This window comes from Leptidea sinapis, chromosome 6, assembly GCF_905404315.1.
Source record: "Leptidea sinapis chromosome 6, ilLepSina1.1, whole genome shotgun sequence".
NCBI lineage: Eukaryota > Metazoa > Arthropoda > Insecta > Lepidoptera > Pieridae > Leptidea > Leptidea sinapis.
Window position 1 is genome coordinate 3,515,766 of NC_066270.1, and position 16,926 is coordinate 3,532,691.

The window sequence follows — 16,926 nt, forward strand, 5'->3', positions numbered from 1 at the left end:
AACAATTTTAAGTCCAACATAACACTATCAAATTCCTTATACAAGATTACATTGTGAAATTAGATAAGACATGTTGATAGCTTTCCTAAATCTAAATTATCAGTCTTAATGAAATGATTATTTTTTCCAGTAGTTGATGTTAAATGATCAAATAGAATGGAACCTATAATTATTTTAATTACAATATTATCAATAACTGCATCAGCAGAATATGTTAGCTATAAAGATTATAAGGTGATTGAAGTTTTACCTAAAAGTGAGAAAGATGTAAAAGTGCTAAATGATTTAAAATTTTCCGATAGTCAGTTTGATTATTATGTATGGTCTGAAGTAGTTTCTGTAAATAGAAAGGTAAAAATAATGGTTGAGCCGAAGAAGCAAGCAACACTTCAGAATTATTTGTCGACAGTTGGACTTGAAGGTGAAATGATCATAGAAGACGTACAGAGGCAAGTGCAAGTGATGGATTTATATGTTGGATTAAATCCAAATATAATAAATATAATATTTCATAAATAAATAAAAAAATATAACATTTAAAAATATTTAAAAAAATCCTCCCTTTTTAATGTTTAGTCATCGATATTAACTAATATTTAAAAAATCCTCTTAGAGGTTAAACATAATTAATTTCGTATATTTTTAGTTTGATTGATCAACAAATGCAGAGGCCAGCAATGTTAAGTAACTCATCTGAATATAATTGGCAATATTATCAAAGTATGGAAGAGATTGCTGAATGGATGGAAAAAATAGCCTCACAATATTCAGATGTTGCTACAATAGTAACAGCGGGGAGTAGTAATCAAGGTCATGTTATTAAAGGAATTAAAATAGATTTCAAAAAGAAGGAGAATCCTGTAATAGGAATGATAGAATCAGGGCTACATGCCAGAGAATGGATCACACCAGCAACTGCTACCTGGATGATAAATGAATTCTTAACAAGCTCAAATACAGAAATACGAAATCTTGCTGAGAATGTTGTTTGGCATATTTTTCCAGTTTTAAACCCAGATGGCTATAAATATACGTTCACAGATGTAAGCCTATTTGATATGATCTATATTAATTAAATATTACATATAGATCAACATAATATTACAGTATTTTTTATTTTAGGACAGGATGTGGCGAAAGAATCGTAATACCAAAAACCATGTTAGTTGTAGTCAATATAACCTTTCTGATGATATGAGTAATGGCGTTGATCTTAACAGAAATTTTGGTTTTCTGTGGATGGGTAGGTTTTTGGACTTATATATTTTATCACAGTCTTTGAAGCGAAGTAAAATTAGCCGGCAATATAAATTATACTAATCGCAGAGCGTTCTGAATTAGTTTATAATTTATCAGATAATTATATAAATTGACCCAGAACTAGAGTATATCAATGCTTCAATGTGATATCTAATCGTTGATGTAATTTATATGAAGAATATAATTTTAGTATTATTACTACCAAATTAGTTTTTATAGCTTAGTAAATGTTGTACAAATTTTTCTTTGCATAGTAAACGGTATTTTATGTTTTAGTAATTGGAGCATCTCAAAATCCATGCGCGCAAACATACGCTGGACCTGCAGCATTTTCTGAGCCGGAAGCTAGAGCAATCGCTAATTATGTATTGGGATTACAAAAAGAAGGCAACCTAGTTTATTACTTGGCACTTCATTCATATTCACAAATGATTTTGGTGCCATATAGTCATCTCGGGGGTGAAGACGTCTTACAATTACCCAATTATGGTGATTTGGTAAGACAATTTTGCAGTAAGGTTTGTTGTCAGTATATTAATTCTTGATGAACTCTAGAATAAATTAACATCACTTTCAGTATGAGATGTCAATAAGGGGGGCCGCTAAACTTAAAGAACGCCATAATACGACGTACACCGTTGGAACATCTTTAGATATTTTGTGTAAGTTCAAATTAGAAAATTTTTTTTTCGCTGTCGTAATATAAAACAAACTATCAGATATTTGATTTTTCAGATCCAGTTACGGGTTCTGGTTTTGATTGGGTTAAAGGTGAAGCAAATGTTCCTATTGTATTACTTTACGAACTTCGTGACGTGGGACAATATGGTTTCCTTTTACCTGCGCATGAGATTATTCCAAATAACGAAGAATTCATGGACTCACTGGTTGAAATCGATAGAGTTGCAAGAACACTTAATTATTATCAAAGCTCCGCAAATGTGTTTAGTATAAGTAGTTTATTGATAACGTTAACTATTTTGTCTATGATAGTTTATTAAATAATAACATTGTTGTCTGTTACAAGCTACGTGCGTATTGATCTATATCCTCCTTAGAAATTACCCCTTATCATATTTTATGCCTTTATTGGGTTATTTTAATAGTAATCGCTTTTTATTACAAGCGCTATTAAATCAATTATTGATTATCCTACAAGTTGTATGTTCATACATTATACAGTACTCTACAGTTCGTCTTTTTACCAACATAAAAATGACATATGATTTACTAAACAATTATAAATTTCTTAAAATATCATTTACCATTTTGTGTTTAACTCACATTTGTATTGCCGTAAAAACTTACGAGAGTTATAAAGTGTACAGTGTTATACCAGTCAATGAAGTACATTTGCAAATTTTGACTGATTTACGTAAAGAAGGTTTTGAGTTCTGGACTGACATAGTCACAAAGGAAAAAGATGTGAGGATCATGGTATCACCGGCTCAAGATTATGAATTTTTGGATTACATGAAAAATGTCGGCTTAAATCCAGTTTTATCCATACCAAACGTACAAAGGTAAGAATTAATAATATTAATTTTAAAAATAATCTATAATTAATATAATTTTAAAATTTAACTGTACTAATTCTAGTTAAATTACAGTTTAATTAATGATCAACTTAATCCAGCAACTAACATAGATCGAAGCAGTAGTCTTGGTTCATTCAGTTGGGATAAATACCAAAACTTAGATCAAATTCATTCGTGGCTTGATGAACTAGAAACCTCATATCCAGGAATTGTATCAACGGTAACTATTGGCAATTCTAATGAAAACAGACCAATAAAAGGAGTTATTATAGATTTTAAGAGTGGAGAAAGAGGAGAAAGTCCTGTGATTGGGATGATCGAGGGTGGAATTCACGCTAGAGAATGGATCTCTCCTGCAACTGTGACTTGGATTATAAAAGAATTTATAACAAGTGACAATCCGGACGTAAGGTTTATGGCTGAAGCCTTTGTTTGGCATATATTTCCTGTTGTAAATCCAGATGGCTATGTGTATACTTTTACTGATGTAAGTTAGTTCGTTCATGCTTAGAAAATATTTTGATAACGATAATAATCTTAATGATAAGTACAGATGAAAAATAAAAGTTATTAAGCATAATATCAAACAGATGTGTTCACTGCATTTATATGATACTTTGAATGATAATCTATGACTTTACTGTAGACTTATGATATCTAAAAATTATATTAATAATTGTTTTAACTTTTTAAATTTTGCAAGCAATGCTGCATAAACAATATTAAATTCTGACCAAAATTAGTACTTAAGTGGAGTTTGATAAAAAACCTACCAACATATTTTATTTATAGGATCGAATGTGGAGGAAAAATCGTAACTATCTCTATACCACTAATTGCAGTTCTGATAATGATTTGAGTAATGGTATAGACCTCAACAGAAACTTTGATTACCAATGGATGAGTAAGTTAATCCTAAATTATACTCCAAACAAAGCTAAGTGGTATGCTAATTAAAAAGCGCAAAGTATCCTTGAAAATATTGTGTGGGTGTCGGGTGCTACAATGGTGGTGGTAAACTCTGAGCAGAAGCCAAGACTTGGGACTCGAGTGCAGTTTAAAACCCCCTCCCCATTATGATATGCATCAGCCTACATCTTCACTGCCTTGCCTTGCCAAATATAATAAGAAAGATCTAAGAATAAATCTTATTGCAGCATTCGAAAAGCCAAGACTTATTAGTAAATTTTGGGGTTTAGAGTGGGTTTTTCTTATGTTACTCGCTCCCTTTTCTACAGCATATACATATGCTATGTAAATATTTCTGTATGGTCAATTAAATAGTTATGTAAATGATTTATTTGCCTATACTGTAAATATTTATTTTGTATACTATATTGTATTAATCTTATGTTGGTATGTACTATTTCTAGCTGTCGGTGCATCTTCAAATCCCTGTGATCAGACATTTGCTGGACCTTCTCCTGCATCAGAACCAGAAACGCAAGCCATATCCGCTCACGTAGAACGACTTAAGCAAGCTGGCGACCTTATCTATTACATCGCATTCCATTCCTACTCCCAGATGATTCTCATTCCATATAGTCACTTAGGAGGCGTTGATGTATTACAGGTCGAAAATTATGGAGATTTGGTGAGAATTTAGTAAACTGAATACTTAGCAACCAAAGAAGAGTTAATTTAGTTGAGTGCTTTTTCTAATGAAAATTAGGGACGAGATGAGCAGGACGTTCAGCTGATAATAATTGTTACGCGCTATCGATTACATTGCAGTGCTGCTAAGGATTCTTGAAAAACCCAAAAATTCTGAGTGGCACTACAATTTCGCTCAACACGTTGAGACATAAGATGTTAAGTCTCATTTGCCCAGTAATCTCACTAGCTACGACACCCTTCAGATCGAAACACAGTAAATGTTTACATATTACTGCTTCACTGCAGAAATGGGCATCGTTGTGGTACCCATAATCTAGCCTGCTTTCTGTGCAAAGGAGCCTCCCATTCGTATATTTATTTTATTTTATTACTGTACGTGTGGAAAAAACACGTTTACGATGACACGCTTGCATATTGCTTCTACTAGAGTTGTAAACAGTTAAATATAAAGATGCGCGCGCACACCGACATCTAAATGCGACACTCTAACGTTAGTTGGTCAACTAGACCATTTGTATCATACTTCAGCTACCATATAAGCCTCTTTCAACACATTATGTCTACTAAACCACAACCTATGGACGAGAAATAAATAAATTTTCCTTACATTCATTATCATCATCATAATCATCAGCCGGAAGACGTCCACTGCAGGACAAAGGCCTCCCCCAAAGATTTCCACGACGGTAAGTCCTACGCTGCCCTCATCCAACGTATTCCGGCGATCTTGACCAGATCGTCGGTCCATCTTGTTCCTTAAATTACAATAAGTTTTTCAAATAAAATTTGAAAAACAAAATTTTATGAACGATGCGGGACTCGAACCCACGACCTCCGGCGTTCCGTGCCGGTGCTCTAACCAACTTCGCTAACCGTTCGAGTTCCGCCTAGTTATAAAATTCTGTTTGCTTTGTTCAACTCTCAGGTTGTGGCTTCATCTACAGGATATACTTTACAGTTGATAACCTGCTCAACCCCAATATTTGCATATTAGGAAATTGACTTGAGATGTCGGTCTTGTAAATCTAAACAATTCAAATCTAAAAAAAAATGTTTTTCAAATTTTATTTGTGTATTAATCCTAGAAATTAGGGCTATCACTTTAAAAACATAACATATTGGTTACAAGTTATAAGCTTATTATTTAGTTTCAAAATTATACTTTCAATTACATTAGCAATCTTTAAATAAAAAAACGTGACATTCGAATAAGGATGTCCAGAAATAAAAGTAAGTTTATATATGTTATAGTCTATTTAGATCGTAACACTTAAGGAATTAATTTTAAATTAGATAACCTTATGTAAGTTTATAAGATTTAGTTTTTATACCACGTTACTTTTAGCTTCTCACCAGTAAAAAGTTTTGCTTTTATTTTATATCAAAATATTTTTAGTGACGTCTCAAAATGGCCCAACGAAAGACCAGCGCTGGTTTTCAAACCAGCAACATGCTGAGTTGGGACAATTTTTTTTGAATCGTATATAAATAATATAAATGTATCAGTCTTTTTGTTTTTTTCTTGTTTATCAATCTTAAGTTTATATTTATTTTTTAAGTTATGTCTTTGTATAAAACTACTTACTTAAAAAAAAATTTTTCTTTCTTACTTTCTATTTGAACCAACAATTGTATGGTTTATATTTTTTGCACAGTTTGAGATAGCAACTCGAGGCCTGGATAAGCTCACAGAGAAGCATAATACTGCATATACAACTGGGACATCACTAGATATTCTTTGTAAGTATTTACAGTAGGCCAACGAAAATAGCTTATGTTTAAGGTGACACTAAATGCCAGCGACCTTAAGCGATATGAGTTCACGGCTGCCGGCCCGCCATCTATGTAACAAAGCCAATATTTTCAAAATTCTTGCGTGGAAATCAGTTTATATGCTTACAATCCTCGTTATTCACTACTAATCTGAATAAATGAACCTACACAAAAAAGTACAAGCTATAAGAATAACTTTTATGAGAGCAGTACCAAAAAAATGCGTCACGCCATGCCAAAAAACTTGTTTAACTTCAGAGAAAAGTGGTAGTTCAAAAAGGCTCGGCAGTGTTAACTATAACCAACAGCAAGCATTAGCAACCTACAAATAAGACTTAAGGATATGTGTAACAGGATTAAATAGTGTTCATAGCTCGAAATGCTATACTTTCACCACAAAACTTGTCTAAAAACACCATGTTTGCGTGTTTTCTGCTTACTCTTCGCCTTAACATGGTGACGTATTTGAAGACGATCTGACTCTCAGCTTGTGAAGGATCATCGTATGAAGCTACAAAATGACAAAACTAATTACATTCTGCTGTCTTTACTTCTCTTGTCATTATCAAGCCCATTGGATTTCCACCTTACACGTCTTGATGTGGGCAGTGATGATCACACCTCAATATAATACAATTTTGTAATTTTTAGTCATCATGCGTTAGCATGCTTTAACATGGTTCATAATGCTGAATGAATGGTTGTCTCCTTCCCTCAAATATGTGTGAGGGAAACGCTGGATGGTCCACTAGTGAAGGTGCTACTTGTAGTGCCAAGCCTGTTATAGTTAATAAATAATTGTATTTGTTTGATGCAATTACTAATTGTGACAGTAATCACGACCAACATGTTCACGAAGCATCCCTACACAAACAATGAATTTATCTAATGATTGATGCATCCAATATACGAAATTCTATTTATACAGTTAATTCTTTATTACTTTTTATAAAATAATTAATATTATTTAAACACGTTGCGTTTTCTTCGAAATTTCTTGCCTCGCACAGCCACTTTGTGGAATCAATTACCGGCAGCGGTCTTCCCGAACAGATACGAATTAGGGACCTTCAAGAAAAAAGCATACTCCCACCTTAAAGGCCGGCAACGCATTTCTTGACACACCTGTTGTTGCGGATGTCCATGGGCGGTTGCCTCACCTCTCCCCATCCCGTGAGCCTCTTGCCCGTTTGCCCCCTCTCAAATAAAAAAAGAAAAAAAAAACACGACTCATATATTGGATGCAGCACTTTACAAACTAATTTGTAATGTATATTACATCTCTATTTGATTGAAAAGAGTGGCCGTTGAGTTTCTTACATTATGTTCTTCTCACGAGCTCAACTTTTTACGAACATATGGTAAATTCAGTTATTTAAAAAAATATTTGTAGTGACGATTTAATAGCGCTTAACTTAAGAGTAATTGAATAGAGCAACAGATTGCATGCAGAACACCAGATAGTGATTGGAACTATTGTATATTTTTCATTGTTTAGATTAATATCTTCATACTTGATTGTAGTCCGGTTGGTATATTATTGAATAAATTCCATACAATTTTTTATTTATGTTACATGTATAAATCCCTTTATTTTTCAACAAATTCAGTTTAAATTTTTTTAATGAAAATAAGTGACGAGGCGAGCAGTACGTTCAGTTGATGGTAATTGATATACCTTGCCCATTACAATGCAGTGCCGCGCAGGATTCTTGAAAAACCCTAAAAATTATGAGCGGCACTACAACTGCGCTCGTCACATTGAGACATAAGATGTTATATCTCATTTGCCCAGTAATTTCACTAGCTACGGCGCCCTTCAGACCGAAAGACAGTAATGCTTCACGGCAGAAATAGGCGCCCTTTTGGTACCACTGGTATAAAATTATGCTGTGTATGATTCAGGCAAAATTTTTATTCTATGATATTCTTCCAAAGTGATTAATGAATTTATGTTTAGAAATAATAATTTTGTATAAAAGTTGATGAAGCTTACAAATAATGATATTATGTTTGTATTGTGCAATTCAACAGTGCTTATAAATAATTTCATTATCTGTAGATGCAGTTACTGGATCAAGCTTTGATTGGGTCAAAGGACTAGCTAACGTTCCTATAGTATACCTCTTCGAGCTCCGTGATGTTGGACAATATGGCTTTCTCTTACCAACCGATCAAATTATACCGAACAATGAAGAGATTATGGCTTGCTTGCTGGAAATGGATAAGACTACTCGTGTTTTAGGATATTATTCAAGTGGCAGTGGTCTTTCCATTGCTTTTGGACTCATTTTCAGCATTGTTTTGTTAGTCGTAGTCCTGTGAAACTTTGATAAATATTTGGTGCATAAATAACATTTTAGATACTTATTATTTTTTTTTAAGAATATTTATCTTTTATACAAAACAAGACAAGTTTTATAACTATAATTACCATATTATTATTACATTAAGTTACAGTATTTCCGCGTTGAATAGCTAGGCTGATCCGAAATATCTGCCAGCGATAGTATTTTGAATATTCTCCCCGCCAATTATCTCGACACCAAACGGCACAAAGATGTAAGACTCACTGAGACTTCGGCAGTCGAAGCAGCAGCCCCAACACCAACTGACGTATTTTGGACATGAGAAGGAGCCAGAGTATCGACGTAAGTTCCGTCCCACACCCATGTCCTTCCTCGTGTCCAAGCCACCAGGGTTGTTCCATACGATTGCCATAGCGGCTTGAAATATGAAAAATCAAGTCCTCGTATTGCGAATGTTCATGCAAACTAATTCCAAGCCTTTATAACAAGAAACTTTACATAAAATTAATACTGTAAAGTGATTTAAAAAAGAATATTTACGACATTTTGAAATAATTTCTGATTTTTACTTGTTTTTATGTGATACAAAATTAAACAACGTTTGAATACAGATTCTTAGCACCTATGATTATAATGTAACACTAATATACCTTCTCAATCTATGCAAATAAATGACTTGGTTTGATTTGATTTGAAATCTGTAAAGCAAAAATATATTTTAAGTTACCCCTCCCAAAATACGCTCGCTGTTACGATCGTTTCATTTAAGAAATTTCATCAGCATTGAACGACAGAAATAACTCGACCAAATAAATTCCTATCCACTTCTCCAAAGAAAAACTTCTGACAAACATCTCGACTTGCAAATGTCTATACACAAAAATAAAATAATAAATAAGGGGAAATTCGAGAAGAATTTAGAGGAAAAGGATGTAGAAGCAATTAACAAAGGTAATTTAGTAAAGCGTCCTCTGACAACACTCATGGGAGATGTTGTATACTTGAACGATCTCGAATAAAACGGCGGCGAACATCACAGCAAAATTAAGGGCACAACTTGAGATTTATTATGGATTTAGTTTAGTAGTTGGTTGTTATTAGTAATGCATTATGAAGTGAATTTATTTAAATAGCATAGTTTTGCACGGCTCATAAGCGAAGCATGCCAAAAAAGCAGTTTTCTCGACACTGAAATTGATTTTTGTTTATTTATATCACACTTACAGATTAATATGGGTACAATTATATCAAGTCATAAAATGTGTGAGGTAAGTAATAGTAGATTGTTAACCGAGGGTCTAAAGAATCAATTCTCGAGGTATTTAGACTATTATTTTACCCGTGATAAACAATCATTTTTTCATTTCGAATATGAGGAAAATAAAAGTAGTTGATTATCTAAACTATTTATTGATAATATATAAAATTACTAGCTGTTCGACAGACGTTGTTCTGTAGATAATAAAAAGATACTGTTTTATAGGAATTTGCCAATAATATTTAAAACATCAAGAATTATTTCGTAACATATGCTCGTTGTTGTTATAATGAAATTGATTCACAGCAGAACTGTCAAACCGTGCGTTAATAAATTCTCTCACAGAAAATGTGTCCATACAAAACAAATATTGAAATAAAAATACTTATGGGTCCCAAATCGAAGTAAAAACAATCCTATCTCTCAAGTTGGACTAAACTGCACTCCATGAAGTAATCCCCATTAAAATCCGTTCATTAGTTTTGGAGTCCACCGCGGACAAACAACGTGTCACGTAATTTATATGTATTAAGATTAGTAGTACCTATTTAAAACTGATTGTCAAATTAGGACAATTTATGTCGAAATTTTTTTAATTTTAAATGGAAGTCACCGCGTAATAGTTGCGGCTTATTCCGCTCAAAGAAGTTTGCGCTAAGTTCACACTGGCTGTTTAGAGAGTCACATGGGCGCAGCATTTTTTTTAATTAGTTTTTTTTTTACATAATACTCTTCACAGCTGACAGCAGTTCTATTTTTAAAGTTTATTCCGGCCCTTAGGTGGGAAGTAATTTGTATGAGATTTTCCCTCTCTATGGAGGGAAGCAGCATTTTCCACCCAATAATCAGATCAAATATATTGAAAAAACAAATTATTCTATTTAACGTCATAGTAAATAAAAACAGTGTCACCTTCTAAGGGTTTCAGAGAATACAAGAGCTTTGGCACTTGGGAAGGAATGCATCTACGTACTTGTGCACACTTTTACAATTAATCAATTTTATTGTGATAAATGAGATTATGAGGCATGCGCCTTTGGATTTTCCAAATTTTTCACTTTTATAGTAACTTTTAGTGGTCTCTTAGGCAGTCGCAGTAAATATATTCTGTATGTGTACCAAAACCTACCTGATATACTTAGAAAATACTTCAACAATATTATCAACTGAGTTGTGATAAGAACTGTTTAGTGATTAGAAGCCATTAAAGATCTAACCCACGACTGTGTCAATGGATTCTGCAAAAAGTCTTAAGATTATATATTTGGCCAGTCCCTGCATTCGGCACTTCAATTTTTGGTGTGCGAAATGTTCTGGTGATCTTTTTTTTCAGTTCCATATGACTAATTCGAATTGGTTGCCTTGTTATTTTTATTAAGATTAACATACTTAGTGAAATTCAGATTTGGGATAAATTGACGATTGATTTAAAAATATGTGATCTTGCAGTAAGCAGACGTGATCGCTAACGACAGGCCTGATAAGAAAGGTCATGTTCACTCAGAAGTGGGGCAGTAAAGTCTTCAAATGGCGATCACGTACAGAAAGACGAAGTGTTAGTAGTTCCTCCAAAAGGTGTACCGAGGATCTGGTCAAGATCGCCGGAATACGTTGGATGAGGGCAGCGGAGGACCGATTGTCATGGAGATCTTTGGGTTAGGACTTTGTACAGCAGTGAAAGTTTTCCGGGTAATATTGTGATGACAGTAAATAGACTGACTGTAGAAAGCGGTTGTAAGTGCGTCTGTTCTGATATATAGCATGCTATTTTGATGGTGCGCGGACTATTAAATCCATATTCAAGACACTTTGATATTATAGTATTTAAAAATTAAATAGATAAATTAAAAAATGACAAGTTAATATTTCATTGACTATAATGTGCGCTGATTGGGGGTCTACCATCAAGTGAGTTCTAAGACTGTTTGTTGACAGAAATAAAAATAGTATTTAAGAAAGGGGTGGCGCGTCTTTAGAATTAACTTAAATCTCAGTCAAAATAATTACTCTTGTTGTTAATAATAGTTTGTTGTTCCGCTCAACCTTCAACTTATACAAAAATAAAAGGATGCTCCGAGCTGTAATAAATAACAAGTTCCCGACGCAGTGACGCTTGACTGAAATCAGATGTCACGCGGCCACAAATCATAGTCCACACCTATTACAAGCTTGGACACAGAATGGAATGGAGCCGTATTTTCTGAAATTTTTATTATATTGTGCCGCACTACCATTGCTGTTAAATATTCAAGTACTAGTTTGAACCATTTAACATATAAAACTACAACAAATCTTTGTTTTTTGTGAGTGAAATTATCACTGCCCACTATTGAGAAGTTGACATAAATTCATAACACAAGTAGTTCTCACATAACATTTTATTATTCATATATATATATGTAAATTTGGTGATTGGTGACGAAAAATGCATCACAAAAGTCTATTTCGTAAATACTGCTCATTTTTGTACTGCTTTTTAACTGCTTCTGTATGCTTTTAATATATAAATATATAATTTTGTTGATTCCATCTTAATATATTATGTTGATTAATTAATAATTATTTCCTAACATTTGTATAATTTGTCCCATAAACCTCTCTTCGGGTTTCTGAAGTCTCTTTTATTTATATTAAGATATTTCGTAATGATCCTTTTTATTGTCTTCCCTTTTATTCTTGCGTTAAATATAATTGCGGGACACCATTTCTGTTCCTCGCGACATTTTCCGTATGGATTTTTATGTTCGATCCACTAGTTTTCTGTTTAAGCGTATATCACATAATAAGCCCGTATTGGCTATAGTAGAACATCAATGAATCTAAGTTTTTGAAAAAAAAAAAACATCTGTGGAAGTACCATACCTTTTTTAACCGACTTTAAAAAGGAGGAGGTTCTCAATTCAATCGGTATTTTTTATAGATATACGACTACGCTGAGATTTATGATCCGATTTAAATGATTCATCTTTAGTTTAATTGAAGTCGGTGCCAAGCCAAATGGTTAGGCAATAGCAGCACCTACACTCGCCACGCGTGACTTTGAGGCGGATAGCTTCGTGTAAAACAAAATAAGCGGGCAGGCACCGAATGAAACTATCAATAGGTAGTAATTTATTAATATTAAAGGTATCAGGTTTGCATAAGAGTTGTATTAAATTAAATCTTTGTTACCTAAGTTATTTTATACTTTTTAGGTTTTAAATTGTTTATTTTTTATGATTGTTTTTTCAGAAACCATATTAAATTTATACATAGTGCGTGTCATTGGCAATAATTTTGATCCCAAGTAATAATGGTCCTAGTTTTCATACAGTTTTAGGAAATTAGACCAAAATGGATTTTGCAATGGCAGAGGAATATATATATATATATATATATATATATATATATATATATATATATATATATATATATATCATCATCCCCTTTTATATATACACTGGCCTGCAAAAGTAAGTATCACACTTTTCAACTTAAATATTTTTTGTTAACTGTAGAAGGTAGAACTTTTGTTAACTGTAGAAGTTAAAACAATGAAAATAGACATTTTTAGTTTAGTGTAAAAAAATTCAACTAAAATGTATTACATGTTATTTAATTTTTAATAACTGGTATTGCCTCCTCGAGCTCTGATTACAGCTTCGAGCCGGTTTGGCATACTGAACACTAGGTTTCGGAGCCGATGTTGGGGAATATTCTCCCATTCTTCTACCAGGGCCTGCTTTAGTGCCCTGAGGGTAGTAGGTCTGCGATTTCTGACTAGCCTCCCAAGCTCATCCTAGGCGTGTTCAATCGGGTTGAGATAAGGACTTCTTGATGGCCAAGCCTGATGGCTTGGCCATCAGGCTTGCTGGCAGGCAGCTGACGCTGATACTGACCTCCTGAATATACTCTTGTACGATATGAGCCGTGTGTGGCCGGGCATTATCATGCATCAGCATCGATCCATCACCCATATTTGCTTATCTTTGCCCAGTGAGGGTGCCATTTTCTATGGCTGCTAGCTCTGAGCGACCTTCTGAAGATATGCCAGCCCATACATGTACACTGCCTCCACCGTATTGGACTCTTTCTGAGATGCATGCTTGAAGGTATCGCTCACCATGTCGCCTGTAAACACTTCGCCTTCCATCAGAAGTGTAAAGGGAGAATCGAGACTCATCTGCAAAAAAATCTGCGTATCGCAGTCTCGCTACTCGATGCTGTCTCTCGAGTTTTGGGCCACTCGCTGGTCTTCGGGGTTTCAAATTTGCTTCAGCAAGTCTTTTTCTCAATGTACTCCGGGTCTGAAGTAGCTGTTGCTGGACTTCAACTGTATTTTGGTGGCGATTTCTTAACAAAGTGGAAATAATATAACGATCTTCTCGGGCACTGGTACACCTGGGTCTGCCATTACAAGGTCTCCTCAGATGGTGTCCAGTCTCTTCATACCTTTGCTTTACCTCCTGGACCGTTCGTACCGTTTCACCCACCATTCTTGCAGTGCGACGCATACTGATGCCTAGTTCTAGAAAAGCCATGATCCTAGCACATTCTTCAACTGAAAGAGGCATGATAAATAAATGTTATGTGCTTTTTAGCATAAATTTTTAAAACAAGACCCATGGATCTTGAAAAAAATTTAAAACAGAAAGAAAAATGTGAATGGTAAAATTGTAATTCGGAAATAAAAGAAGGTTACCGACTATAAAGTTTTTATGTACAAAATTAAATTCTCTTTGGAGTCCTTATTATTTCGAAAGTATATCTTGTGAACTTAAAACGTTATCCCAATTTTAAAAGTGTGATACTTACTTTTGAAGGCCAGTGTAGATATCTATAAAAGGAGATGATTCACATTTCCTTTTATAGATATCTCCACCCTATCCTCCTTTCACTTCTACATGTATTGTAATAGTATCAAATAATTGTTTGTAATTTTAAATTGTAATTTATAATTGTAAATTAACATCTTATGTACGATGTTTCATACAATTAAATTTCATTTCATTTCGAAAACAATCGATATATGTGCTTATAATACGGGATATATCATGAGAAACATATTCAATAAACTATTTTCAGTTCCAAACACGTTCATGTTTATATCGCTTGTATAAAAGCATTAAATCAATCTTCATACACATTCATCATTTTCAGCCGTTAATGATTCTAAGCTTCTATCCTCGGTCGCCTAAACCATCCAAAACTTTATGACCTGTCGCCGCCGACATTTATTTAGAAGCTTTAGAACAGTTTTAGGCTGGACACCCAGTATAATTTGATCTTGACTTCCTATCTACTAAAACAGTAAGCGGGCTCATCACAATTGGACAACAGTTATTTTTAATTTTACGTCAAAAACTATTATAAAACTAATAAACAAGTAGCAATGTTTATTGATGTTATAAAGTTTTAAGCGTGAGCTATTTTCGTTAAAGCGGATACTAATTTGTTTTAATTAGAAGCCATCAAAGTATTGTTACATTTGTGTTTTGGTTGAAGACTATATTTTTTTTTATGATATTAAGGGACGAGACGAGCAGGACGTTAAACTGATGGTTATTGATAAGCCCTGCCCATTCAGTGGTGCTCCGGATTCTTGAAAAACAAAAATTCTGAGCGGCACTAAAATTGCGCTCGTCACCTTGAGACATGAGATGTTATTCTAATTAGCCCAGTAATTTCACTAGCTACGGCGCCGCCGCAGACCGCCGCAGACCGAAACATAATAATGTTTACACAATATTGTTTCACGGCAGAAATGGGCGCCGTTGTGGTACCCATAATGTAGCCGGCATCCTGTGTAAGGGAGCCTACCACTGATAAATACATAACAGTGTAAATTAGAGTCAAGGCAAGAAATGCAAAATTAGGCACGCGTAAAAAAGCATAAGGCGGCCTTACAAATCGAATTGATAGATGGTGTTATCGTGGTTGTAAAATTAGTAGCTATAGATTTAAAATAGTACAGTTAGTACTTAAATAAAGTTGTTAACAGGTTTAAAACGTTACTATTACTCTTAGGGTAAGATCTATAAAGTGAATTTACACTTTACTTACAGTTTACTCACGTAAAACTTAGTGAAGGCTATCTTAAGATTGTTCTTAATAAGAGACGAGATGAGTAGGACGTCCAATTGATACACCCTGCCCATTACAATGAAGTGCAGCTCAGGATTCTTGAAACACAAAAATTCTGAGTGTCACTACAATTGCGCTCCTCACCTTGAGACATAAGATGTTAAGTCTCATTTGCCCACTAATTTCACTTGCCCTTCAGACCGAAACACGATAATGCTTACACATTACTGCTTCATGCCATAAATAAGCGCCGTTGTGGTACCCATAATCTAGCCGGCATCCTGTGCAAAGAAGCCTCCTACCTCGGCACAATTTAAATGTCAATTTACTATAATAACGTAATCAAAGAATAGGCTTAGCTTGTACTCAGCTAAGTTTTACGCGAGTAAGTCTGAGCAAAGTTTATGTACCTACGCTTTATAGATCTCTTAGATACGAAAGTTATTACAGTGTGAGAAATATATTATATTATTGTAACTACTTATTTTGTAAAGAATACTCATTATGAGTCTCAATATCCCATAAGTGTCCCGTTATGGGAAACTGCAGTTTATTTATCATGTGGTGACATTTCTGACTACTCCCCTTACTTTGACGCTCATACGTCACTCAAGCTCAATTAAGGCCATCACCTTATTAAGAAGGAAAGCGTTTTTAAAATCATTAATATTTTACGATAATATAATTAATATCAATGCTATTATAATATTCAAATATCATATAACTGATATTATTATATATGGATGTTTATTTCCGAGTCATAGATGTTTATATGTATTTATGTCTGTTTAAGTTCTTTTCTAAATAAAACGCCTTTTATGCCTTTTAATAAAATTAGTAAGTATATCGTGTTAATTGTATCGTTGTCTTGCAACCCATAGTACAGTCTTTTTTTTTATGGAATAGGAGGACAAACGAGCGTACGGGTCACCTGTTGTTAAGTGGTCACCGCCGCCCACAATCTCTTGCAACACCAGAGGAATCACAGGAGCGTTGCCGGCCTTTAAGGAAGGTGTACGCGCTTTTTTTGAAGGTACCCATGTCGTATCGTCCCTGAAACACCGCACAAGGAAGCTCATTCCACAGCTTTGTAGTACGTGGAAGAAAG

The 16,926-nt window shown here is 34.1% G+C and overlaps 2 protein-coding genes across 2 annotated transcripts; both read left to right on the plus strand.

Moving 5' to 3' along the window:
- The first annotated feature begins 155 nt into the window (after window positions 1-155).
- Window positions 156-2,288, plus strand: LOC126964923 (zinc carboxypeptidase-like). Its single transcript, XM_050808247.1, has 6 exons — window positions 156-449; window positions 647-1,043; window positions 1,123-1,243; window positions 1,537-1,757; window positions 1,838-1,922; window positions 1,996-2,288. Exons 1-6 carry the CDS (start codon window positions 157-159, stop codon window positions 2,259-2,261), a joined length of 1,383 nt encoding a protein of 460 aa, XP_050664204.1. The 5' UTR covers window position 156; the 3' UTR covers window positions 2,262-2,288.
- Window positions 2,288-9,187, plus strand: LOC126964920 (zinc carboxypeptidase-like). Its single transcript, XM_050808241.1, has 6 exons — window positions 2,288-2,783; window positions 2,871-3,285; window positions 3,591-3,702; window positions 4,172-4,392; window positions 6,071-6,155; window positions 8,251-9,187. Exons 1-6 carry the CDS (start codon window positions 2,341-2,343, stop codon window positions 8,511-8,513), a joined length of 1,539 nt encoding a protein of 512 aa, XP_050664198.1. The 5' UTR covers window positions 2,288-2,340; the 3' UTR covers window positions 8,514-9,187.
- The last annotated feature ends 7,739 nt before the right edge of the window (window positions 9,188-16,926 follow it).

Excerpts from the sequence above, each read along its gene's own strand:
- LOC126964920 (XM_050808241.1), top strand. The coding sequence starts at position 2,341 with ATGCCTTTATTGGGTTATTTTAATAGTAATCGCTTTTTATTACAAGCG. Across the intron at positions 3,703-4,171 it reads CTTTGATTACCAATGGATGA|CTGTCGGTGCATCTTCAAAT; the intron begins GTAAGTTAATCC and ends TACTATTTCTAG. Across the intron at positions 6,156-8,250 it reads GACATCACTAGATATTCTTT|ATGCAGTTACTGGATCAAGC; the intron begins GTAAGTATTTAC and ends CATTATCTGTAG.
- LOC126964923 (XM_050808247.1), top strand. The coding sequence starts at position 157 with ATGGAACCTATAATTATTTTAATTACAATATTATCAATAACTGCATCA. Across the intron at positions 450-646 it reads ATCATAGAAGACGTACAGAG|TTTGATTGATCAACAAATGC; the intron begins GCAAGTGCAAGT and ends GTATATTTTTAG. Across the intron at positions 1,244-1,536 it reads TTTTGGTTTTCTGTGGATGG|TAATTGGAGCATCTCAAAAT; the intron begins GTAGGTTTTTGG and ends TTTATGTTTTAG.